General features: G+C 31.9%; 1 protein-coding gene across 5 annotated transcripts in view; it reads left to right on the top strand.

The window, feature by feature from the left end:
* The window catches only part of LOC113081548 (PDZ and LIM domain protein 5-like), a 74,316-nt gene that overhangs the window by 32,321 nt on the left and 20,033 nt on the right, over positions 1-21,962 (top strand). For 2 of the 5 annotated variants that reach the window (XM_026253635.1, XM_026253636.1), the window contains exons 4-7: positions 6,580-6,613; positions 8,189-8,625; positions 17,040-17,206; positions 17,290-17,320. In XM_026253635.1, the coding sequence (XP_026109420.1) occupies positions 6,580-6,613; positions 8,189-8,625; positions 17,040-17,206; positions 17,290-17,320 (669 nt within the window). Of the gene's footprint in view, positions 1-6,579; positions 6,614-8,188; positions 8,626-15,675; positions 15,693-16,803; positions 16,825-16,942; positions 16,958-17,039; positions 17,207-17,289; positions 17,321-21,962 lie in introns of all 5 variants that reach the window. The other 3 variants (XM_026253638.1, XM_026253639.1, XM_026253637.1) reach the window with 3 other exon arrangements.

Below are 21,962 nucleotides of genomic sequence, written 5' to 3'. Positions count from 1 at the left end.
GGCCCGAAATCCCATCAGGACCTGCTGCTTTCCTGACGGTCACTCGCTTTAGAGCCGAACCTCGTCCTCCGACACGGTGATCACATGATGATCGCTGCTCTGACTGCTGCTTCCTGATTCGCTGATTGTTAGTAGTAGTAGCATTGTTTATGTATTTTTCATTTTATTCTATATTTTAATATTTTTGTGAAAATTAACCATTAGTTATTGTTTGGGAAACTTTTGCAATTGTAACACACAGTTTTCCCAAAGCAACTTTTGATAAAAGATAAAAAATGCGTTCCTCTTGAAGTGCATGTAGAGAACTGACTCCATTTGAAGCTGTACGATTCTTTGTGAGAAGTCGTTCCTCATTCCTGTGCTGAAAGTGCAGCGTGTGTGTGAAGGGGAATCGTTAAAACAGAACAAAGTTGGTTTTTCAGACCTTTATGAGGCACAGGAGAACCGCTGCCTGTCTGAACTCTCCTGTGCTCCACAGACTCTTATTCTCTCTCCAGTCTAATACACGTCAAGTCTCCATGATTCCAGCGTTCAGAGAGTTATTAACCCCGCAAGCTTCAGTCAACATCAAATACTTCTGCAGTCTGTGAAACGGCAATAAAAACACTTACTGATCCATTGTGTGTTCAAATGAATCATGTGAGTTGATATGCATTTCATGTTGATTTGAATCACGTGTTTGTTCAGGAACAGCAGATTTAATGAAACAGAAAATATGGCTGTTCCACAGATTCTTCTTCTTGTGGAAACGGTAGCAGGAGCACAGCCGCTCAAATCTGTGAGCTCAAACGCAGATAACGTGGCTCTCTCAGCTTTCGTTTGGCTCACAGCTTATTGTGGAGAGATCTGGATCAAATCTGTTCATTTCCTGTCGAGCTGACGCTCCGCTGTTTTCATCCAGGGTTCGCACAAGATGCTTGAAGCACTTGAATTTGACTTTTTTTTAAATATGAGCATGTAAAACCCTTGAACACAGCCATATTTATGAAACGTATATCAGTATAGAGTTAGTGGTGAAATCTTTGATAGTGCTTGCATTATATTATATGCATTGTTTCTTGCATCTTGGGTTTCATTTGGGAACGCATGTAAAGTCTGGCGCTCTTTGTGTTGCACTGTTATCATTGACACACACTGATTATTATTGTGTCATCGTTAGTGCAGTGTATATATATATGAATGTAGTCATACTAAAGCCCGTTTTTCACTTGGGTCTATTTTTATTACTAATGCTATCAGATTACTCAATTTTAGCACAATACGTAGATTACTTGAATAAAAATTGTACTGATCCAAATTTTATTTTATTTTAGATTATTTTTTTATTTTATATTGCCGCACTACTAATAGCTACGAACAAATAAAATGACAATGGCATTAAAATTTTACTGATAAATTAAAAAAAATTAATCAAAAATATATTTAATGTGGCAGATGTATTTCTTTATTTTTGTTTATTTTTTAACAGTTAGAACAAAGTTTTAACACTGATTTGTTGTGGATTTATATTTCTGCAAAGTTTGACTAATGTGCCATAACTGTTATTTACTCATAAAATATAAAATCAAGCTGTGAATATCAGTGAAAATAAGTCTAATGATTTCCGCACGATCTATTTTACAGTCTGGCTCTCTTTACAGCCTTTTCTTAAGCTACCACACGTCTTCATCCTGTAGAATCATCATTATTTGATTGTGTTATATCTGATGTTTTTATTTCCATTGGATCCCGCTGGAACTGATAATGTCTTGGAATGACATCTTAATCTTGAAATGTCATTTGTGGTATATTAGTTGTTGTTGAGCTCTGCACGGCTTGGACTGGGAAAGGAAAAGTAATTTTCCCTGCATAGCTTTCGGTGCGTCAGAGGATGGAAATGAAGCTTTATAAGCACAAAAACAGATCTCATATTCCTCTTCCTCCTCAGGTTCATTCGGCCTGCGGCTCAAACATCTGTGTGTGTGTGTGTGTGTGTGTGTGTGTGTGTGTGATATGAGTTTCAGGACTCGTAGTCAAACACCCGCTGTGCTCATGAGCTCAAAACTAGATTTCATTTGATTTATTAAAATAAAGAATTTCCAAAAAAAAAAAAAAAAATCTAGTTTAGTTTTGTGGTTTAAATTATTTTTTATTTTATTGCATTTGACACTTTTTTTTTTTTTTTATTAAAAATGATTTATATTAAATTTTAATTTAATTAAAATTAATAATGTCGTGGTTGGGTATGGTTTTGGTACAGCATGAGGAATAAAATAAATTATTATTATTTTTTTAATATTAAACATATAATTTTATATTAAATTATAATTAAAATGTTTTATATTTTTATCTCTCTCTCTCTCTCTCTCTCTCTCTCTCTATCTGTGTGTGTTTGTGTATATAAATATAAATCTTTTTATATGTATTTTTAAATGCAAATAAATCTCAGTCTAATAAATAAAAAAATGTTATAGCATTATTTTATTGGTTTTTTTTTTTTTTTTTTTTTTTTTTTTTAATTTTTAAGGGGAAATACAGAAAGCAAACCTTCAATATATTCCTAAATCAAAGACACTTGAAACTTTATGCAATTACATATAAATCAAAACAGTATTAATAATAATGAAAAATAAACATATACCTATACTGTACATCCATACTCATATACACATAAAAACAATTATCAATATAGTGTATCTTCTCTCAGGCCTGGAAAGAAGTTTTTACAAGTGTCACCAGTGCTTTGTTTCCTCCTCTTTTATTGGTTGTATTTTAAATAATTGCTTAATTATATTTTTTCTTTGTAGTGTTACGGTTAGATTAAGTCTGTATATTTATATTTTCATATAAAAAAAGTAACTATTGTAGGTTGTACATACTTTTGTGAAGTTTTTTTTGTATTTTATAAAATATTATATTTTTATTAATGTATTTTTGTATTTAATGTTTAACTTTTTGACATTTTATTTCCTATATGTTTCTTTTAGTTTTAAGTCCTATAATTATCTTCACATATAATCACATGAACTGTATGTAGGTTGTACATGTATTATTGTGTGTGCGTGTGTGTGCGTGTGTTTGTGTGTGTGTGTGTGTGTGTGTGTGTGTGTGATGCGGTGCAGAGAACAATGCGTCTGTCTGATGAGTTTGGCTCATATGCTGTTTTGTTCCTCTGCAGTTTTTCCAAGTGTGTTTCCTGGAGCGTCTGTTGGTTTGTGTTGTGTGTGTTTGTCGTGTCTCCTGTCGCAGCTAATCACACAGAAATAGTTGTTATTTGTGCTGTTTGATTTGGTGACGTTAGTTTTGCAGAAATAACACATTCAGCTTTCACAGATGAAACTTGCTTTCTCTAACTGGATGTGAACGCTAATTTAATATGTGTAGTAAATCACAGTCACCTGCTGGATCTCTATTAGATCTAATCTGACTCCAAACGACACATATCAGTGAAAAGGAAGCTATTCTTGAAGAGCATGTTGTGTTGAAGCGTGTCTCTGAGTTCATGGTGATTTTGATGTGGACGCTGGGCATTAATAGTGTTTCACTGCTGCTGTCCAGTGTACACACACACACACACACACACACACACACACAGTGGTGTGAAGTCTGACTACGCTCTCATTACACACTCTTTCTGGCCGTCAGACAATAATCGTGACACGTGTTGTCCAGTGCTAAAATCCTTTTTAAGAGTTTTTATTTTATTGAAGGCAAGATATTTTAGTGTTTCACAATCCTTTGTACTCTCTGAACACGGTTTGCCTTTGTTCAATCATTTTATTTAATTTAACTTTTTTGTTTTAGTTTAAGATTTATTTTATTTTAATTTACTTTATTGTATATATATTTTTTATTTTCATTAAAAAAATTCAATGTTTTATTTATTTATTTTGCATTAAACATGGTCATTTTTTTAAAGATAGGAACTGCAGTTTGACATGGTCTACTTCCACACTGCTTTTTTTTTTTTTTTTTTTTTTTTTTTTTAAATTGCATTTTTACGGATTCTTTCATTTCATTTTCTTTCCCTGTTTTTTTTTTTCTCTCATTTTTTTATATTTGTTTTGTATTTCATGTATTTTTTTTCCTATTATTTCTTTTTCCTTTAGTTTACTTGATTCTACATTGTATTTTAGTTTTCTTTTATTTATATTTATTTATATTTTATATTATGTGGTATAATATATATATATAATATATAATATATATATTATTTTTTATTATTATTATTTTTTTTTATTGCTTTTTTTAAATGCTCTTCTGTTCCAACATGGTTTTCTCCTGTGCTGTCTTCGTTGTGCTCAGATGCTGTTGGTGTAGTTTGTGTTCGTATGGACAGGATGGTTCTTCACAGACAGGATCTGTAGATTGATCTTCTGATATGGAGGTGATCGAGGATTCACAGAGTCACAGCAGTTTTTAGGAAGTGTGGCCAGTTTGTCGCCTGCTCGAGGACTGATGTTATTTATGAGGATGTTGATGCTGATTAATGAGGACAGATGAAGCCGTAGACCGTGTGACGAGAATCAGCTGATAAATGAGAGAGTAAAGTACGTCTGTGGGTTTGTGAAAGCAGAACAGCAAAAGCATCTCCCAAAGCACAAGGCCTGATGCACTTTGACTGAGGGTTTATTGACACGGTCATATTTCAGATTGTGTTCGTGTCACAGTGATGGGAAGTGGCTGAGATAGACACGCTTATCATATTTCATTCATCACATTTCTGTGTTTACGTCTGTTTAACCTTTTAATGTATATTTATTTAGCATTTTTAATCCAAGATTTCTGTCAAAGCAACTTTTTTTATCAATCTGATGGAATTCTCTTCTGCTCACCAAGGCTGCGTTTATTTGAATTGTATACAATTTTATAAAGTTTTATTTTTATAAAAAAAATAGTGAAATATTATTCTAATGTTAATCATCTGTTTTCTGTGTGAATCTCTGTTAAAGTGTAATTTATTTCTGTGATGCTCCGCTGTATTTTCAGCATCATTCCTCCAGTCTTCAGTGTCACATGATCTTCAGAAATCAGAATAATATGATGATTTACTGCTCAAGAAACATTTCTGATTATTATCAGTGTTGAACACAGTTGTGCTGCACAATATTTCTGTGGAAACAGTGATGCATTTTATTTTCAGGATCAGGAAAAGTGATGCAAGACGTGATGCATTTTACCAACAAGAAGACTTTTCTTTTTCTTTTTTTTTTATCTGTTTTAATGGAAATGTGCCTTGTGGAGGGATTTCTCCCATTAGTTTTTCTTAAAATCTGATTTAAACTAGATCCTAAACGTGGATCTGCTCCTTCAGTGTCATAAGAGAGCTAAAAGTGTGTATTTTAGTCTCCTCTGAGCCTCCGAACCAGCCAAAGTTTGCTCTGTTTCTCAGTTTCTCAGTTTATTTATTTAATAGGGACCATGCATGTTCATGTACATTGTTGTAAACCATGTAAATATGCCAGAATTAGTAAAAAGATACTATTTTTCATCTGCAGTCCCTAGGCCAGTGACATAAAAACGAACAAATAAATAAATAACCAACAATCATATAACATTCAATCATTATGACAACAATACACAAAAATAAAAATATACATCAACAATACAAACAAACAAGACAAAAATTCATAATAACATAATAACAATTGCGACCAACCACATCTAAAACAATAGTCCGCGCCCACACAATACACATGCATGCACCATGCACAATCATCCCGCATACATACACACACACGCACATACACACTCAAGATCTTTACTTATCCATGCGTAAATTATTCACACCTATATACAACATAGACAATGTATAAATGTACATACAGTATATACATGTAAATATTTATTAAATAAATGCATATGTGTGCATTCATATACACAAAGCAACTACACAGAGCACACACAAATACACCATGCAAACACAAACCTCCATTCCGGACGCGATCAATCGCGACCAGTTCCCCCAGCATTAATGATTAAAGTTACAGTTAAAAGTGAGTACATGTCTGATTATCTAAGAGCCACTGTTTTAATTGAGTTTTAAAGGAGGTGAATGAAGGACACTGGCGTATCACAAGGGGCAAGCTATTCCAAAATGTTCCACCTATTATTGATATTACATTTTGTCCAAAGGTGGTACGTCTAAATGGTATCATACAGTCCCCTTTTATAGAGGCCCGTGTGCTCTGGGAATCTCATTTGTCACCTCAGACACTTCACCATGTTTTCTCTCAATGATTGCGGCTCATCAGAGTCTGAACTGGTTGTTTTACGCTGTGAAGACAGTTTGTGTAGTTATTCCTGCGCGGCCTTCGGCTCTTGGCAGTGCTGAACAGGGCATGCTGGGATTGAATGCCATAGTTTGCTCTCTGCTTTATTTATGGCCATGTAATCTAGCGTACAGTGGAAGGTGCAGTCGGTTTGAATGGCAGCCAAATATCATTATTCAAACTATATCTCACACACACACTCACACACACACACAGATATAAGCTTCTCAGTCAAACTTTGGGACATTATTTAAATTTTGATTCAATCAGAAGATCATTATTGTTCAATCGTGAGGTCTTATGTTAAACATCTGTCTTGTCTTTGCAGATCTTCCAGTATCACTAAAACAGACACTTCGAAGGTATGTAAACTTCAGACTATGTAATTATATGCAATGTGTGTCCTAACCAGGCGCTGGTAATGTGGCAGTAAAATAAGTGTTTAAATCTACAACAGAGCGCTAATTATTACCAAAAAGTAACTCATGATTAAGCGCTTTTAGATGTTGTTTTTATTTTATTTTTTATTTATTTATTTTTTTAAATTATTATTATTATTATTTTTTACTATTATTATTTTTTTTATTATCTAATTCTTTTCATTTTTTATTTAATTGTTTTTATTTTATTTTTTATTAAATTTTGTATTTTTTTTTTTTCGTTTTGGGCAAGGTTGGATTTAGTCTGTAGTCTTTATAATTCGCTTCATATGAACACAAATTATCTATTTTATATCAGTTATGTTCTATGTGTGTGTGTGTGTGTGTGTGTATGTGTGTGTGTGTATATATATATATATATTTGTAAACTGTGTGCGAGGAAAATTTTTTACCAAAACAAATGCCTTTTTAATCATATACAGGCATCATTATGTAGCTGATGACAACAAAAAAGTAGTTCTCCATTACTGACAGAATAAAAATGTATGGCCTTTTCCTAATAAAAAGGTGTCTACATAACATTTTAATGTCAAATGAAGCAAAATATTTTATGAAATGACAGAATCTCACTTAAGAGTGTATTTTAATACACTGTGATGTTTGAACCAATTACATGCACTAGGGGCGGGGCCTATCTGTGCATTGTGACAGATTATAAATGAGGCAACCAATCAAATGTGACGTCACTTTTGTGTCTTTTGCATCTCGTCTGGTGAGGACACACGAGATCTGCTGCATGGGATTCTGCTGCCCTCATTACAGTCCTTTAGCAGGAGAAGATTTCAATTAAACCCTCGCATTTATTATAGTTAACTCAAGCAAAAACTACAATAAAACATTATTTCATTTGAGCTAGTTTGAAAGGCATTTTCATTTAGTTTAACTTGATGTGCTAAAATAACTAAAACTGAAATCAAAATGAAAAACTATAAACACATTTTTTTAACTATAGACAAAAACAAAAAGGACAAAATTACACAACTGTAATATAAGAATGTAAATGTAAACTAATTCAAAGCATTTAAAAACTATAATAAATTATAAAATAACATTGATTCACAGATTATGAATAAAATCGGTATAGATGTATTAAAAAAACACAACAAAGTTACATTTAATAGGAAAAAATGTAGTGAATTTATTTTTATTAGTTATTTATTTGTCTACACATTTTTTATTACAATTGTATTATAATATTTAAATTTTATTTTACACATTTTTATTTAATACATACAGTATTTAGTACATAAACATGAACTAAATGGAAACTAGTTAAAAATGCATTTCAAGTAACATAGATGTTGTTTTATGGTTTCAGTTAACTATAATTACCCTAATGTGAATTAAATGAATGTAAATTTCCTGTAATCAGTCAGTCCTGCGAATGAACTGGCCACAGACTGAAGTAAGTGTTCTGTAGGGCTGTAATGAGGGAGTCCTGCATGTGTGTGCCGTGTGACGTGAGCGTGTGTTGCATGTGTTTCATCACATCTGTAGGAGGAACCGCAGGAGATCATAAAGCCGGTGCCCATCAGCCAAACACCTGGGGCCTCCACCGGCCCCGCCAGCATTGCTTATAATAAGACCGCTCGGCCCTTTGGTGGAACGACTAACACGGTCAGATCAGTCAGTCCCAAAGCCTCCATCCCCTCCGCCTCGTCTGCCTTCACTCCAGCCACTCCCACCCAGCAGCATGGCTCCGCCCCCAAACCCACCTCTGGTCACTCCCCCTTTGCTAACTCCTCCTCCACACCCTCCTCTGGCTCCTCCTCCCCGGCGAGAGTGATGGCTCCGCCCCCGGCCCCCGTTGCCCCTCATTCGTCCGTCTATAACACGCCCATCAACCTCTACTCCAATGAGAACGCGTGTGAGGTGGCCTTGGGCCAGAGGCGTGGCCTGCTGGAGAGCAGAGCCCCTGGGGAACAGCACAACGGGTAGGTGGGGCTTCAACCGGCCAATCAGAAACTACTTCCTGTTCTTCAGACTTCTGTTTCCTGTGTTTATTCTTCCTCACTGTTCTCAGTGGGGTGTCTTTGTGTTGTTCAGAAAGGGTTTTAATGGTGTGACAAAGGAATATTTTGGGTTATTCTGTTTGTGACGCTCTCGATTTAAAACCTGAGGAACCGAGCTGTGTTATCTTAGTGTAATTAAGATAAAACTGGGAGACTAGTTTTTATTAATATTTAGATTTTTATTTTGTCAGTTTTTTTTTTTTAAATGATTATTAATTTGTATGTTATTTTATAGATTTTTAATTCTTATTTTAGTTTGTTTAGTACCATTTCAGTATCAAATTAAACTAATTGTAAAAGAGAGATGTTGAAAAAAACTAAAATCAGTAAAAAAAAAAAAGATAAATAATAAAAACAGTAAAAATCTGTAAAAACTGAAAAAAGTGTGTGTGTGTATATATATCGTCTTGTATATATATATATATATATATCAGTCAGTTTAAGTCTGTTTTATTTTAAAGCTTTTTATGGTTTTAGTGTTAGTTAAATATATTTACCATGGGTCCAATAAAAAAACTTCTTATTTATTTTATAAATGTTTTGTTATTATTATTATTATTATTATTATTATTATTATTGTTGTTGTTGTTGTTGTTTAATTTTAATTAAGTGAATCATTAAATTATTTATTCTGATTCAAAGTAATGTATTAATCTTAGTACAACTGTAGTACTATTCATAATATTCAATTAAAATAGAAATTTAAAATTAGTAATTTTGCTAAAAAAAAAAATCAGTGTGATTTCTTGGCACACAAGAATCTATTTTTTAAAGTTTTAGTTAGTTTTTTACCTTTATTAAACACATTAACATTACGCCATTATTTGAGGAATAAAAATGGCAGATTGTTAGTTCATAAGTACATTAGGCACTGTTTAGAAATGTCATGAATGTAATTTCTGCTCCACTAACATCACCAAACTGAATTCAAGATGTAAAGGTTTCCAGAACCATTTAATTGCTTTTTATTGGTCAGACAGACAGGAAGTCCCGCCCCAAACCTTCATTATTGGTTGAATCAGTGTTTCTGCATCATGCTGCTACAACAAACTAGAGCTTTCAGAACTTTAATGTCACACTGTTGCACTCAACCTACCTTAACATCTCTTTCAGAAGATTTGATGTTTTATTAGATACTGTACATTATCTTCGAAATATCTTCTCAGCTGGTTGAGAATCCATGCATGTAATTCAGCTGGGATTCAAATCAGGAATATAAATCTTGATTAAAGCACCTAAACATGTCAAACATGTGTTATTTGAGTTGTGAGGAGTCTAAACCTTGCGTTTGATGTGGGACTATGGTTTCAGACGGATGACTTCTGCTCGTCTGATGCTGGTGTATAATTGCTGTTTGTTTGAGTTTGCTCACATAAACAGTGCTTTATGGATGATTACATCACACTCCTTCAGTTTTTATGATCTTCTGTGGGAAGCGAGAGCCTGTCACAATTGCTATTCATAGAGTTGAAGCTGTAAATGAAGCAGAATATTGTCTCTAGAGAAAGGGAATCGCAGTATCCTCACACAGCTGTCTGGGGGAAACTGGAAGTCAGTGTGTAAAGGGATGGTTTTCTGAAACAACTGTGTGAGCGAGTGACGGTCTGAGCCAGAGATGGACCTCGTACCAAATCTGTGCTGTTAGTCCTTACAGGGCGATCACACCAGACGCCACTTGCGCTAATAAAGGATGCTTTTCGTGCGTAGTTGGACATTTTGAGCCTCCGCTTGCTACGTTATAATCACGTCACTTCTAGAGCAAGCTGATCGATTAACGCGGCATGATTTTTCACCAAAGTTTAGATTTTTCAACTCGTGCGAATCACGCATTATTCGCATCAAAACATACAAAAAGCTCAATTCGCTTTGCGTCATTTAATTGCACCGCAGGATGTCCATTCACGTCTTTGCATTGACTTAACATGTCACAATCACTCGGGCATAACGCTTCATTCGCTTCTGGTGTGAATGCACCACTAGCCTCTTTTTATTGTTTTAAGTTTGTAAAATGTTACTTGTATTTTTTTTACTATTTTATATATTTATTTAATGTTGTTTTATTTTTATAATGATTACTTTATTTTTATTATTCAGGCTTGAATATTAAATATTGTATTGTTAAAAATATTACATTATAAAATGTATATTTTAGATTTTATTATTATTATTATTATTAATAAATTGGATTAGATATTATATTTTTATTATTACAAATACTAAATTATAAAGTGTATAATATTTTGGAATTTATTTCAGATATTTATAAAAATAAATAATTGGCTTAAATATTACATTTTTATTAAAAAATATTAAATTATAACATGTATAATATTTTGTAATTTATTTCAGATATTTATCATTATTGAATAAATTGACTTAAATATTAGATTTTTATTATTAAAAATATTAAATTATAAAGTGTAATATATTTTGGAATGTATTTTAGATATTTAGATATTTTTTAATTGGCTTAAATATTAAATTTTGTTACAAATATTAAATTTTAACATGTATAATATTTTGTAACTTATTTCAGATATGTATTATTATTATTATTATTATTATTATTAAATTGACTTAAATATTACTTATTTTTATTATTAAAATATTAAACTATAAACTGTATACTAATTTGTAATATTTATTTCAGATATGTATTATTATTATTGTTATTGTTATTATTATTATTATTAAATAAAATGCCTTAAATTTAAATTTTATTATTAAAATATTAAGTTATTCAATTTCAATATTTTGTAATTACAGATATATTATTATTATTATTATTATTATTATTATTATTATTATTATTATTATTATTATTAATTTATGTATTGTTTATTTTTATTTCATTTTAAAATATTGCACTTATTAAAGGCTTTATTTTTGTTATGCATTATATGTTAGATATTTTAATATTGTTTCATATAATTTTTTTATCACTTTTAGTAGTAGTAGTAGTAGTAGTATTAATTGAATTATTTAATCTTTTACTGTTAATTTTTCATTTTGATTTAAATATTAAACTTCAGCATATATATATATATATACACCTTTTTTTTCTTTTTGAAAATGTGTAGGAAAAGCAGACTTTAACAGTTCTCTCGTGTCTTCACCGTCTGTGCTCTTGTCTTAGACGTCTTGTATTTGCTCGCTCGCTGTAGTTTTGCCGTGGAAGTCAACAGCAGATCAAAGAAAGCTGCTAAAGCTTCATCTTGTGTCTGGAGCGAGCTCTTTCCCTCTCATGTGGTTTCTCTGATCCCACAAACACTTAACCGTGTGTCCACATGCTGAGACTCGGACTAACAAACGCTCGTTCTGCGCAGCTTCAGATGGATTGAGTTTTTAAAGGCTGTGAGAATTTGTAACGGGTCAAACATTTGTGTGAAATATTGCTGGATGTTGCTCGTGTCGTCTCTGTGTTCATGGATGCATCCTTCATAATATATTATTATGAGCTTCCAGTGATCGTGAAGTCAACCGGTCGAGTCGTGACAGAATAAATAACTATCCAGAGATCCTCTCTCTTGGAGGAGTCATCATTTCAAAGCTCCTGTGACTTTGTGTCTTCTGTGAAACTCAAAAGGAGATATTTAGTTGAATGTTCATGCTTCCCTTTCCATAAAGTGTGTGTAGTTGCTGTTGAAAAGAAATGGGTATTTCACAGTTACGAAGAAACAAAGTATCATACTGAATTAATTATAAATTATTATTTTCAACCATTTTTACAGTGAGGGTTTGTGATATTTTTTTTTATGATTTCTTCTGTATTTTTTGTTGTATGAACAGACGCAGCTTTAAGATTTAGCTTCTCATCTTCTGTTGTGTTTTCTGTTGTGATGTGTGTTTATTTTGATAACATTTTATTTTAACATTTTTCAATTTATTAGTTTTATTCCCATTTTTTATTTTATTAAAAATGGGAATAATATTTTATTTACATTTATTTTTTTATTTAATTTTTTTTAAATGTTTGATTTCGTTTTTTGTTTTATTTTACAATTATTTTTCAATTTTAACTACTTTTTAATATTTAATTACCTAGTAAGATTTTTTTTAGATTTTGTTTTTATTTTCAAGTTATTTTTCAGTTTGACTTTTCTTATTTAATTACTTATTAAGAAGTGTTCTTTTTATTTTGAATTAATTAATTTAATTTAAATTTTATTTAATTTGTTTATTAATTGTTAGCCAGTGTTCTATTTCAAAAATTTTATATATATATATATATATATATTACAATTATTTTTCAGTTCTTTTTTTTATTTAATTACCTATTACTACGTGTTTTTTTTTTTTTTTTTTTACAATTATTTTACAGCTTTACCTTTTTAGTGTTTAGTATTTGTTTGTTTTTTATTGGTTTAATTTATATTATTTTATTTATTTATTTATTATTATTGTCATCAATGGTTTTTTTTTAATATATTTTTTACAATTATTTTCCAGTTTTACATTTTTATGATTTAGTTCCTTATTAGTAAGTGTAATTGTGTATTACTGAAGAGAGAAAGTGATACGGGTTTGGAACAACAGAAAGCATAGTAAATAGTTTTTGGGTGAAATATGCAGTAGTTTGAACATGATGCTGCTGTCTGAACAGGATTTGTGTGATTGGAAACATCAGTGAGTTGTTAAAGTTGAGCGTTTGGTTCCAGTTTTCCTCTTGGAGTCTGAGCTGATGACGTGTGTCTGCGTCTGTGAGGTGTTTGTCCTAAACTTGTGCGGTGCTTTCTGTCCCATCATCCCAAAGACCAGAGATCCCCAAACCAATGTTGTGACTGGAATTTTTTTTTTTTTTTGAATTTTTTTTTTTTTTGCAAGTATACATTTTTATTACTTAATTATTAGTTTTATTTGTTTATTAACTGATTACATTATTAGTACAGTCATTATTTTAGTAGTTTATTTTAGTTGTATATTTTTATGATTTAGCTACTTCAGTAGTATTTTTTTATTCCATTTGTTTAATTTTAAATGTTATTTTTTATTTATTTACTTTTACTGGTGTATTTTGATTTAGTTTTTTTAATGAATTCATTTCATTAGTTGTTATTAAATATTAGTGTTTTCTTTTGTTTTTATCTTACAATTATTCAATTGGTAAATTCTTATGATCTAATCACATTATTTATATTAGAAAATATATTTTAATTTAGCTTTTTTGTGGTTTAATTACTTGAGTGTTTTGATATTTTATTTTAATATTTTATTAATTAATTACTTTTATTATTAAAATTATTTTAATTTTACATTTTTGCAATCAAATTAATAGTAAATGTTTTATTGTTATTGTTTCTATTTTAAAATGTATTTATTTTCATTTATATTATTTTATTTACATTTATTTTTAGTTTCAATTTATTATAATAAATTCATTTAAATTTTTTTAATGCACTTTAGTAGTAAGTGTTTTTATTTTAACAGTGAGTCTTTGAGTTGCTGTTGTGTGTAGTGAGTGAATGCAGACGTGACGTGTGTTTCTTCTCATTAACGATGTAAAGCTGTCAGCTTCAGCAGGAATGTTTAACTTCCCTGCGAGAGTTTCCAGCTGCGTTTACAAACTCAAACAATTAGTGTCTCGCAGACGCAGCCGGAGTGAGTTTTGACTCGTGTTCTCACACAAATTAACACCATTAACTCACTGATGAGGGAAAGAGATGGATCCGAAAACACACATGAAAGCTGGAGACGAGATGTGATCGGTGTGTGTGTGTGTGTGTGTGTGTGTGTGTGTGTGTTTGCTTTGATGAAGTCATAGCATTTGTGTGTGAAGCCTGAAATTACTCAAACATTTTATATATATATAGATATAGATCCCAAATTAATTAATTATTTGCTGTATATTTATTTCTAATTTTCCAGTATAGTTTTAAACACTTAAAATAAGATTAATTTAGTTTTGAAGCAAAATTAAATAAGTTAAGTTAATAAGATTTATTTTAGATATGTATTGACTATTTTTTTATAAAATCTTGATTTAGTTATTTTAGTTTAGTTATCAGATGTTTTTATTTAAAATGACTTAACCATTCCTGACCTTTTTTTTTTTTACACTTAATTTAGTAGATACTATAATTCAGATGGACTTAAAAATAGATCTAATATTTTATAGATTTTAATAGATTTTATCTGACGTGACACAAAAATAGATTTTTCATATTTTTATTATTTAGTAGATTATTTTATCCAAAGTTACTTAAAAATGTATGAAATTTTTTGTAGATTTTATTTTATTTTTATTTATTTATTTAGCAGATGCTTTTTTTCAGTGCCAAAAATAGATATAATATTTTTATTTTATTTTTATTCATTTAATAGTTTTTTTTTTATATTTTGATTGTATTGCATTTATTTAGCAGATTATTTCATGCAAAGTCACTTAAAAATATATGTAATTTTATTGTTTTTATTGTATTTTCTTTTTTTTTTTTTTAGCAGATGCTTTTATTCAGTGCCATATATATATATATATATAATATATATATATATATATATATATATATATATATATATATATATATATATATATATATATATATATATATATCAGTCATTAAAATGTTGATTTTAACGTGACTTAAAATATGTACAATTAACATTTTTTTAAATTATATGTGCACTCAATTATTAGGTGATTTTATTTCAAGTGGCTTAAAATTGTGGGGGGTTTTTTAGCACATGATTTTATCTAAAGTGTCTCATAAATAAGCAATTCAACAAAGCAATTCATCCTAGATATATTTTCTGAAAATGCTTATATTTGACCATTTTGCTTCTCTGAAGTCAGATCATGTGTTTTCTACAGTTTTAGAGCGGGGTGGGTGTATCATTAGCACTGGTGTTAGCATGTTTGTGTTTCTGTCAGAAGTGCATGTGTGTGTGAGTTTCTGCATGAGGTCTGATGGGGATCAGAAGCGCTTCAGATGTCTCTCTCTCACTCTCTCTCTCTCTCTCTCTGTGTCTCTACAGGAGGAGCCGATCACAAAGTTAGTGTCCCAGATGCTGTAGTGTTCTGTCCTCATCACTAACATCGTCTCTTTCCATTGTGTCACAGGCTCTGATCATGTCAGCATGTGCTGCTGTCAGTCAGCGTGTCTGTGTTTATTCCTGGCAGTCAGAGTATTAATAGCAGTGACATTAACCTTTGCATGTATTGTTAGAGAACAGTTGATCAGGAGCAGTGCAGGTCAACTAGTTACACTCATGAGACAGTGGAGCCATCTAGTGGTGATGGAGGACAGGACCGAACCAAAACACTCAGCACTCAGCAGTTTTAGCTCATTCAGATTACAATTTTTAATTATAATGATTTAAAAAAGCATGATCTGTTTAAAAAAATACATAATAATAATTAAATCAAATAAAGATGAACATGAACTGAAATAAAATGTAACTACACTATTTTACTATTTTACTTTTACTATTTACTACACTATTTACACTATTTTAAAACTATTTTACTTATTTTAGTTCAGCTAGTTAACAAGGGAACATTTCTCTTTCATTTAGTTAAACTTGATATACTAAAATAAAGTACAAATGTGTCTTAATATAACAACTGAAATAAAAACTTATTTCAGCTGTTTAGCAATGAAGAATTGGAACTGGATCTACTAAAATGAAAATAAAAAAAATACTAATTAAAAAAATTATATAGACACATTAATAAACAAAGTATTAAAGTTAACTAAAATAAAAATAAAAATATATATATACATTTTAAATCAAAATAATAACTATAATATTATTTTGATACTAAAATATAACATTAAATATAATATAATATATAATATAATTTTTAATATGAATATCAGCACAGTATTGCTGCTGGGACAAAGACATTTCCTCTCGTTACAATTAATAAAATATCTTTTGAATCCGTTCAAAAGAAAATGTTTTGAAGTTAGAAATATTAAGAGATATTTGGCAATTATAGAAAACATTTATAATTACATTTGCATGCAGAATCTCACTTGACTTTATTAATTTGCACTAATAATAATAATAATAATAATAATGTATTAATAATAATAAAATAATAAATATATCTAATAAATAAATATAATTAATATTTTCTTGACCTTTTTATTTCCATAGTGGACCTCAGAGTATTCTGAAGTAAGTAGAAACGATGTGAAATAATAGAATCTGAAAGAGTATCATCTCAATATCTTTTAATGTGTCTTTTTTTCTCTCGTTGTCCTAAACTCTGTCTGTTCTCATTTCCTACCTGTAGAAAGACTCCTCCCAGGTAAACGGCTGATTGTGTGTGTGATGTTTGCGGTGGTGCAGTGGTGTTTCATGGTGATGATGTGTGTGTGTGTGTGTGTCAGGAGCGCTCGTCAGCCCCTGCCGGACCCCGAGGGGAATCACGTCTCTGCTGTCAGTGATGCCAGTAAGAAGCGTGTGATCGAGGACACGGAGGACTGGCATCCTCGCTCTGGCACGTCTCAGTCCCGCTCCTTCCGCATCCTGGCACAGATCACGGGCACAGAGAACGGTACACACTCTTCCCTCACACTCCTGCTGTGTGCCGTTCACACACCGCTCGAGCTGAAAGTGTTTCTCGTGTCTCTCCTCTAGAACCAGCTCAGGAGAACCGGCCGGGGAAGAAGTAAGTTCTGCTGTCGGATCCTTCACAATCATGTGCCATTCATGGAAATCAAAGGGGATTGTGGGTAATCAGGGCTGGTTACATGGTCTAAAGCATTGGTCTCAAACTCAATTCCTGGAGGGCCACAGCTCTGCACAGTTTTGCTCCTACCCTAATCAAACACACCTGATCCATCTAATCATGGTCTTCAGGATTACTTGAAACTTCCAAGCAGGTGTGATTTGGAGCTGGTTGGAGCTAAACTCTGCAGAGCTGTGGCCCTCCAGGAATTGGGTTTGAGACCACTGGTCTAAAGTAACAGTGTTCTACAACTTTAATTGATATAAATTGGTTACAAAAATTATATGAAAAATTAGAATATTTAGATTAATTATTTGTGTTACATAAAATATATATATATATATATATATATATATATATATATATATATATATATATATATATATATATATATATATATATATATATATATATATATATATATATATACGTGTGTGTGTGTGTATATATATATATATATATACACACACACACACACACACACACTAGCGCTCAAGTTTGGGAACAGTGAGATTTTTTTTAAAGAAGTCTCTTCTGCTCATCAAGGCTGCATTGATTTGATCTAAAATACAGAAAAAAAAACGTAATCTTGCAAAATGTTATTAGAATATAAAATAATGGTTTCTATTTTAATATCCTTAAAAATATAATTAATTTCTGTGATGAAAAGCTGAATTTCCATCATCATTACTCCAGTATTAAGGGTCACATGATCTTCAGAAATCAGAATAATATGCTGATTTATTATCAGTGTTGAAACTGTTTTTTTATTATGTTTTTGTAACCTGAGATACTTTATTCAGGATACTTTAATGTTTAAACCGTTAAAAAAGAAGAGCGTTTATTTAAAATAGAAATATTTTCAAACAATATACACTAGAGTTCAAAAGTTTGGGGTAAGGACACTTATTTATTTATGAATGCTTTTTTTTTTTAATTAAAACTTTTATTCAGTAAGGATGTGTTAAATTGATAAGAAGTGACAGCTAAGATTTGTGTGGTTAGAAAAGGTTTATATTTTGAATAAATGCTGTACTTTTTAAGCATCAAAGAATCCTGAAAACAGTATCACAGTTTCCAAAAAAAATAATAATAATAATAAATCAGCATATTAAAATGATTTCTGAAGATCATGTGACACTTTATACTGGAGTAATGATGATGGAAATTCAGCTTTTCATCACAGAAATAAATTATATTTTTAAGGATATTAAATTAGAAACCATTATTTTATTTTGTAATAACATTTTGCAAGATTACTGTATTTTTCTGTATTTTTGTATCAAATAAATGCAGCCTTAATGAGCAGAAGAGTCCTCTTTAAAAAAACATTACAAGTCTCACTGATCCCAAACTTTAGTGCTCTCTCTCTCTCTCTCTGTTTGTTATTTAAAAACAGTGCGAGTTATTTAATAATTATAAATGTTTATATGTTGCTATTTTACTTGTTTACCAATCGGATGAAATAAAAGTGAACACACACTATGTATGTCAGGTGTAATATAAGGAGATGTATAAGATGGACATGTTTAATTCCCAGTTCAGTGTAACGGCAGAATGATCCTGACTCTTGTAGTGGATCAGCTGATAGTGATCGATCTGTTTCTAGAGTTTTGAAGTGCTAGGTTTATTACTGTCCTCCTGCCGTCTGCTTTCTGCTAACGGGTGTATTTCCCGTCTGTCTCGACCGTCAGGGTGACCCGAGTGGACCCAGAGGTGGTCCGGCCTCAGTACAACAAGCTGAGAGACTGGCATCATGGGGTCTCTGCCCGCGTGCTAAACGTGTAGTAGACCCGCCCACACCTGTCAATCACAGCGGCAGGGTCATGTGACCCGAGAGCAAGCGCGCGTGTGTGTGTGTGTGTGTGTGTGTGCGTGTGCGTGTGTGTGTGTGTACCACTGATCTGTATAAACACTGGATTGCTCACTGTGTTGTAAACTGCAGACTATAGAGAGATGAGCGGGTCTACATGACTTGCTATTGGAGAAAGAATAACATTGTAATAAAAATACATTGCATGGGTCAGAACTATCGATTTTTCTTTTTTTTTACTCACTTTTTTTCTTTTATGCCAAAAATCATGAGGATATTAAGTAAAGATCATGTTCATGAAGATATTTAGTAAATCTCCTACTGTAAATATATGAAAACTTAATGTTTGATCAGTAATATGCATCGCTAAGAACTTCATCTGAACAACTTTAAAGATGATTTTCCTCAATATTTAGATTTTTTTGTCTCCCTCAGATTCCAGATTTTCTAATAGTTGTATCTCAGACAGATATTGTCTTCTCCTCACAAACCACACATCACTGGAGAGATCATTTATTCAGCTCCAGATGATGCATACATCTCAATTTTGACAATTTGACCCTTATGACTGGTTTTGTGCTCCAGGGTCACATATCAAAACTCAGAATATCTAATTTCCATACCTAAAATATGTATTTTACTGTCTCCCTTATGCAGATTGATCATACATACGGCTAAAACGCTTCTTACCGTGCCGTCCTTTACAGAACGGAGCATCTTGCACAGTTTTATCACGGGTAGAATATAAAATGTTTCAATGCAAGCGTTTCAGTCAAATGCAATTCATGCAATATTTCAAACCTTTAACCCACGGGAGAAAATCAGCCCAACACAACGTTTCAAAAGCAGCCCAATTCAGTGGAAAGAGTGTGGATTTGGCAACCCTGGATCTACAGGAGCTGCAGGAGGCAGATTTGACTGATCCCAGGGGTCAAGAGGAAAAACAGATGCCTGACCGATAATATTAGGGAGGAACACATGAGCGGTCCAGTTCTCTATTATAGATCAGTGGTGTGTGTGAGAGTCCTCAGGGTTTTGGCTGAAGGATGTTAGATGCTCTGTGTTTCTTCACATATAAACCTTTCTCTGATCATCTCACGCCTCTGATGCTGCAGTGTTTCTCTCTCAATCTTCCAATAAAGCTTTTCTTTCATATTTCTGCATCTGATGCGTCCCTTCTTTCCTCTGTTTTCTTCTCTTCCTGAACTCTGACTGTAGAAATGGCACAGAAATGATTTCGTTTTTTGGTTTAGTGATAGGAGCAGACTCAAAGAGGAACATAATTCAGATTCTGTAAATCATGATATTATTCTGATTTCTGAAGATCATGTGACACTGAAGACTGGAGGAATGATGCTGAAAATACAGCGGAGCATCACAGAAATAAATTACACTTTAATCAGTGTTGGGCAGTAACGGGTTATTAGTAACACAGTTCCTTTTGACAGTAACTAATACTGTAACGCATTACTTTTTAAATAAATTAACTCCGTTACCGTTACCATATGCTGCATTGTCCGTAACACGAAGACGCACTATATATATATATACAGTATGCATTCTCGAAATTGATTCTGAATAATTCAGATTGCTTTCATTTATTTATTTCAAAATGTTTTGTGTTATGTTGTCCATTGTTGATAGTTTTCATACTTAAGCTGTGAAAGGAACATTTTTAAGAGCTCAACACAACAGCTTTTATGATGCAGAAGCCACTTTAGTTTTTGATTCTGAATATATTATTCAGGTGTTTTCTTATTTATTCCAGAAATCCTTGTGATATACAATATTCAGTTTGTTCTGGTCTGCCTCAATCAAAATAGTGTTTAAAAATTACTTTCTGTTTTACTTTGTGTTCGTATAGACCATAACACATAAAAGCACATTAATGGGAACATTAAAGAAAGTTCTTTAAAAAGTTACTTTTAACAGTAATATATATTTCTTAGCAGAGGTGGGTAGTAACGAGTTACATTTACTTGAGTAATCTTTTGGGGTATCAAATATTTTTCGGAGTATATTTAAAGATGGGTACCTTTACTCTTGCATGAGTACATTTTTGGGGGGAAATCTGTACTTTCACTTCGTTACTGTGGGCGACGCTCCTCTCGTTACTTTATCTTAATGCAATAAATGTTATAAATGCTTCAGTTTATTCCAAACGCGCCGTATACTTTTCTCTGGACAATGAGCGATGCCCATTCACGAATGATTCATTCTTTTGAGTCAGTTCTGTTCAAAGGCTTGATCAAACCAGTTGGCAAACGAGTGAATTGGTTCATGAATCAGTTTGAATGATTCGTTCAGTTCCATGCCGCACGCGCTGAGCGTCAGAAGCAGTTCAGAGTTATAACGGTTAGCATCAGCAGCGTTGAAAACGTGGCTATGGAACTGCACTGTATTGAAAGCAGATCTGCAAAGGCTATTATTTGCTTGCGGTGGAGATCCTTATTAGATGAACCGTAAAAGTCAACCGCTTGAGAGGATTCCAGAGGACGCAGCTCCGATCACATTAGTTCCAAAGCAAAATAGAGGACAGGTTGATTACTGTTTCGCGTTTGCAGTAATCTATGATGTGTCCCTGTTTGAGTACAGGGACATAAAAAATAATTAAAAGTGATACGTGTACCAAGGTGTCTGAGATCGTTCATTTTAAGTAAAGGATCTTAAAATTTCGTCCACAACAACATTTAATGAGATCAATTTATAACGTTAACCTCCTTGTGGTTAGTCCGCATAAGATCAGCAAGTCTGTTTGCTTTGCGGCCA

This window comes from Carassius auratus, unplaced genomic scaffold (genome assembly GCF_003368295.1).
Source record: "Carassius auratus strain Wakin unplaced genomic scaffold, ASM336829v1 scaf_tig00034597, whole genome shotgun sequence".
Lineage (NCBI taxonomy): Eukaryota > Metazoa > Chordata > Actinopteri > Cypriniformes > Cyprinidae > Carassius > Carassius auratus.
This window is presented reverse-complemented; position numbering and strand designations above follow the sequence as displayed.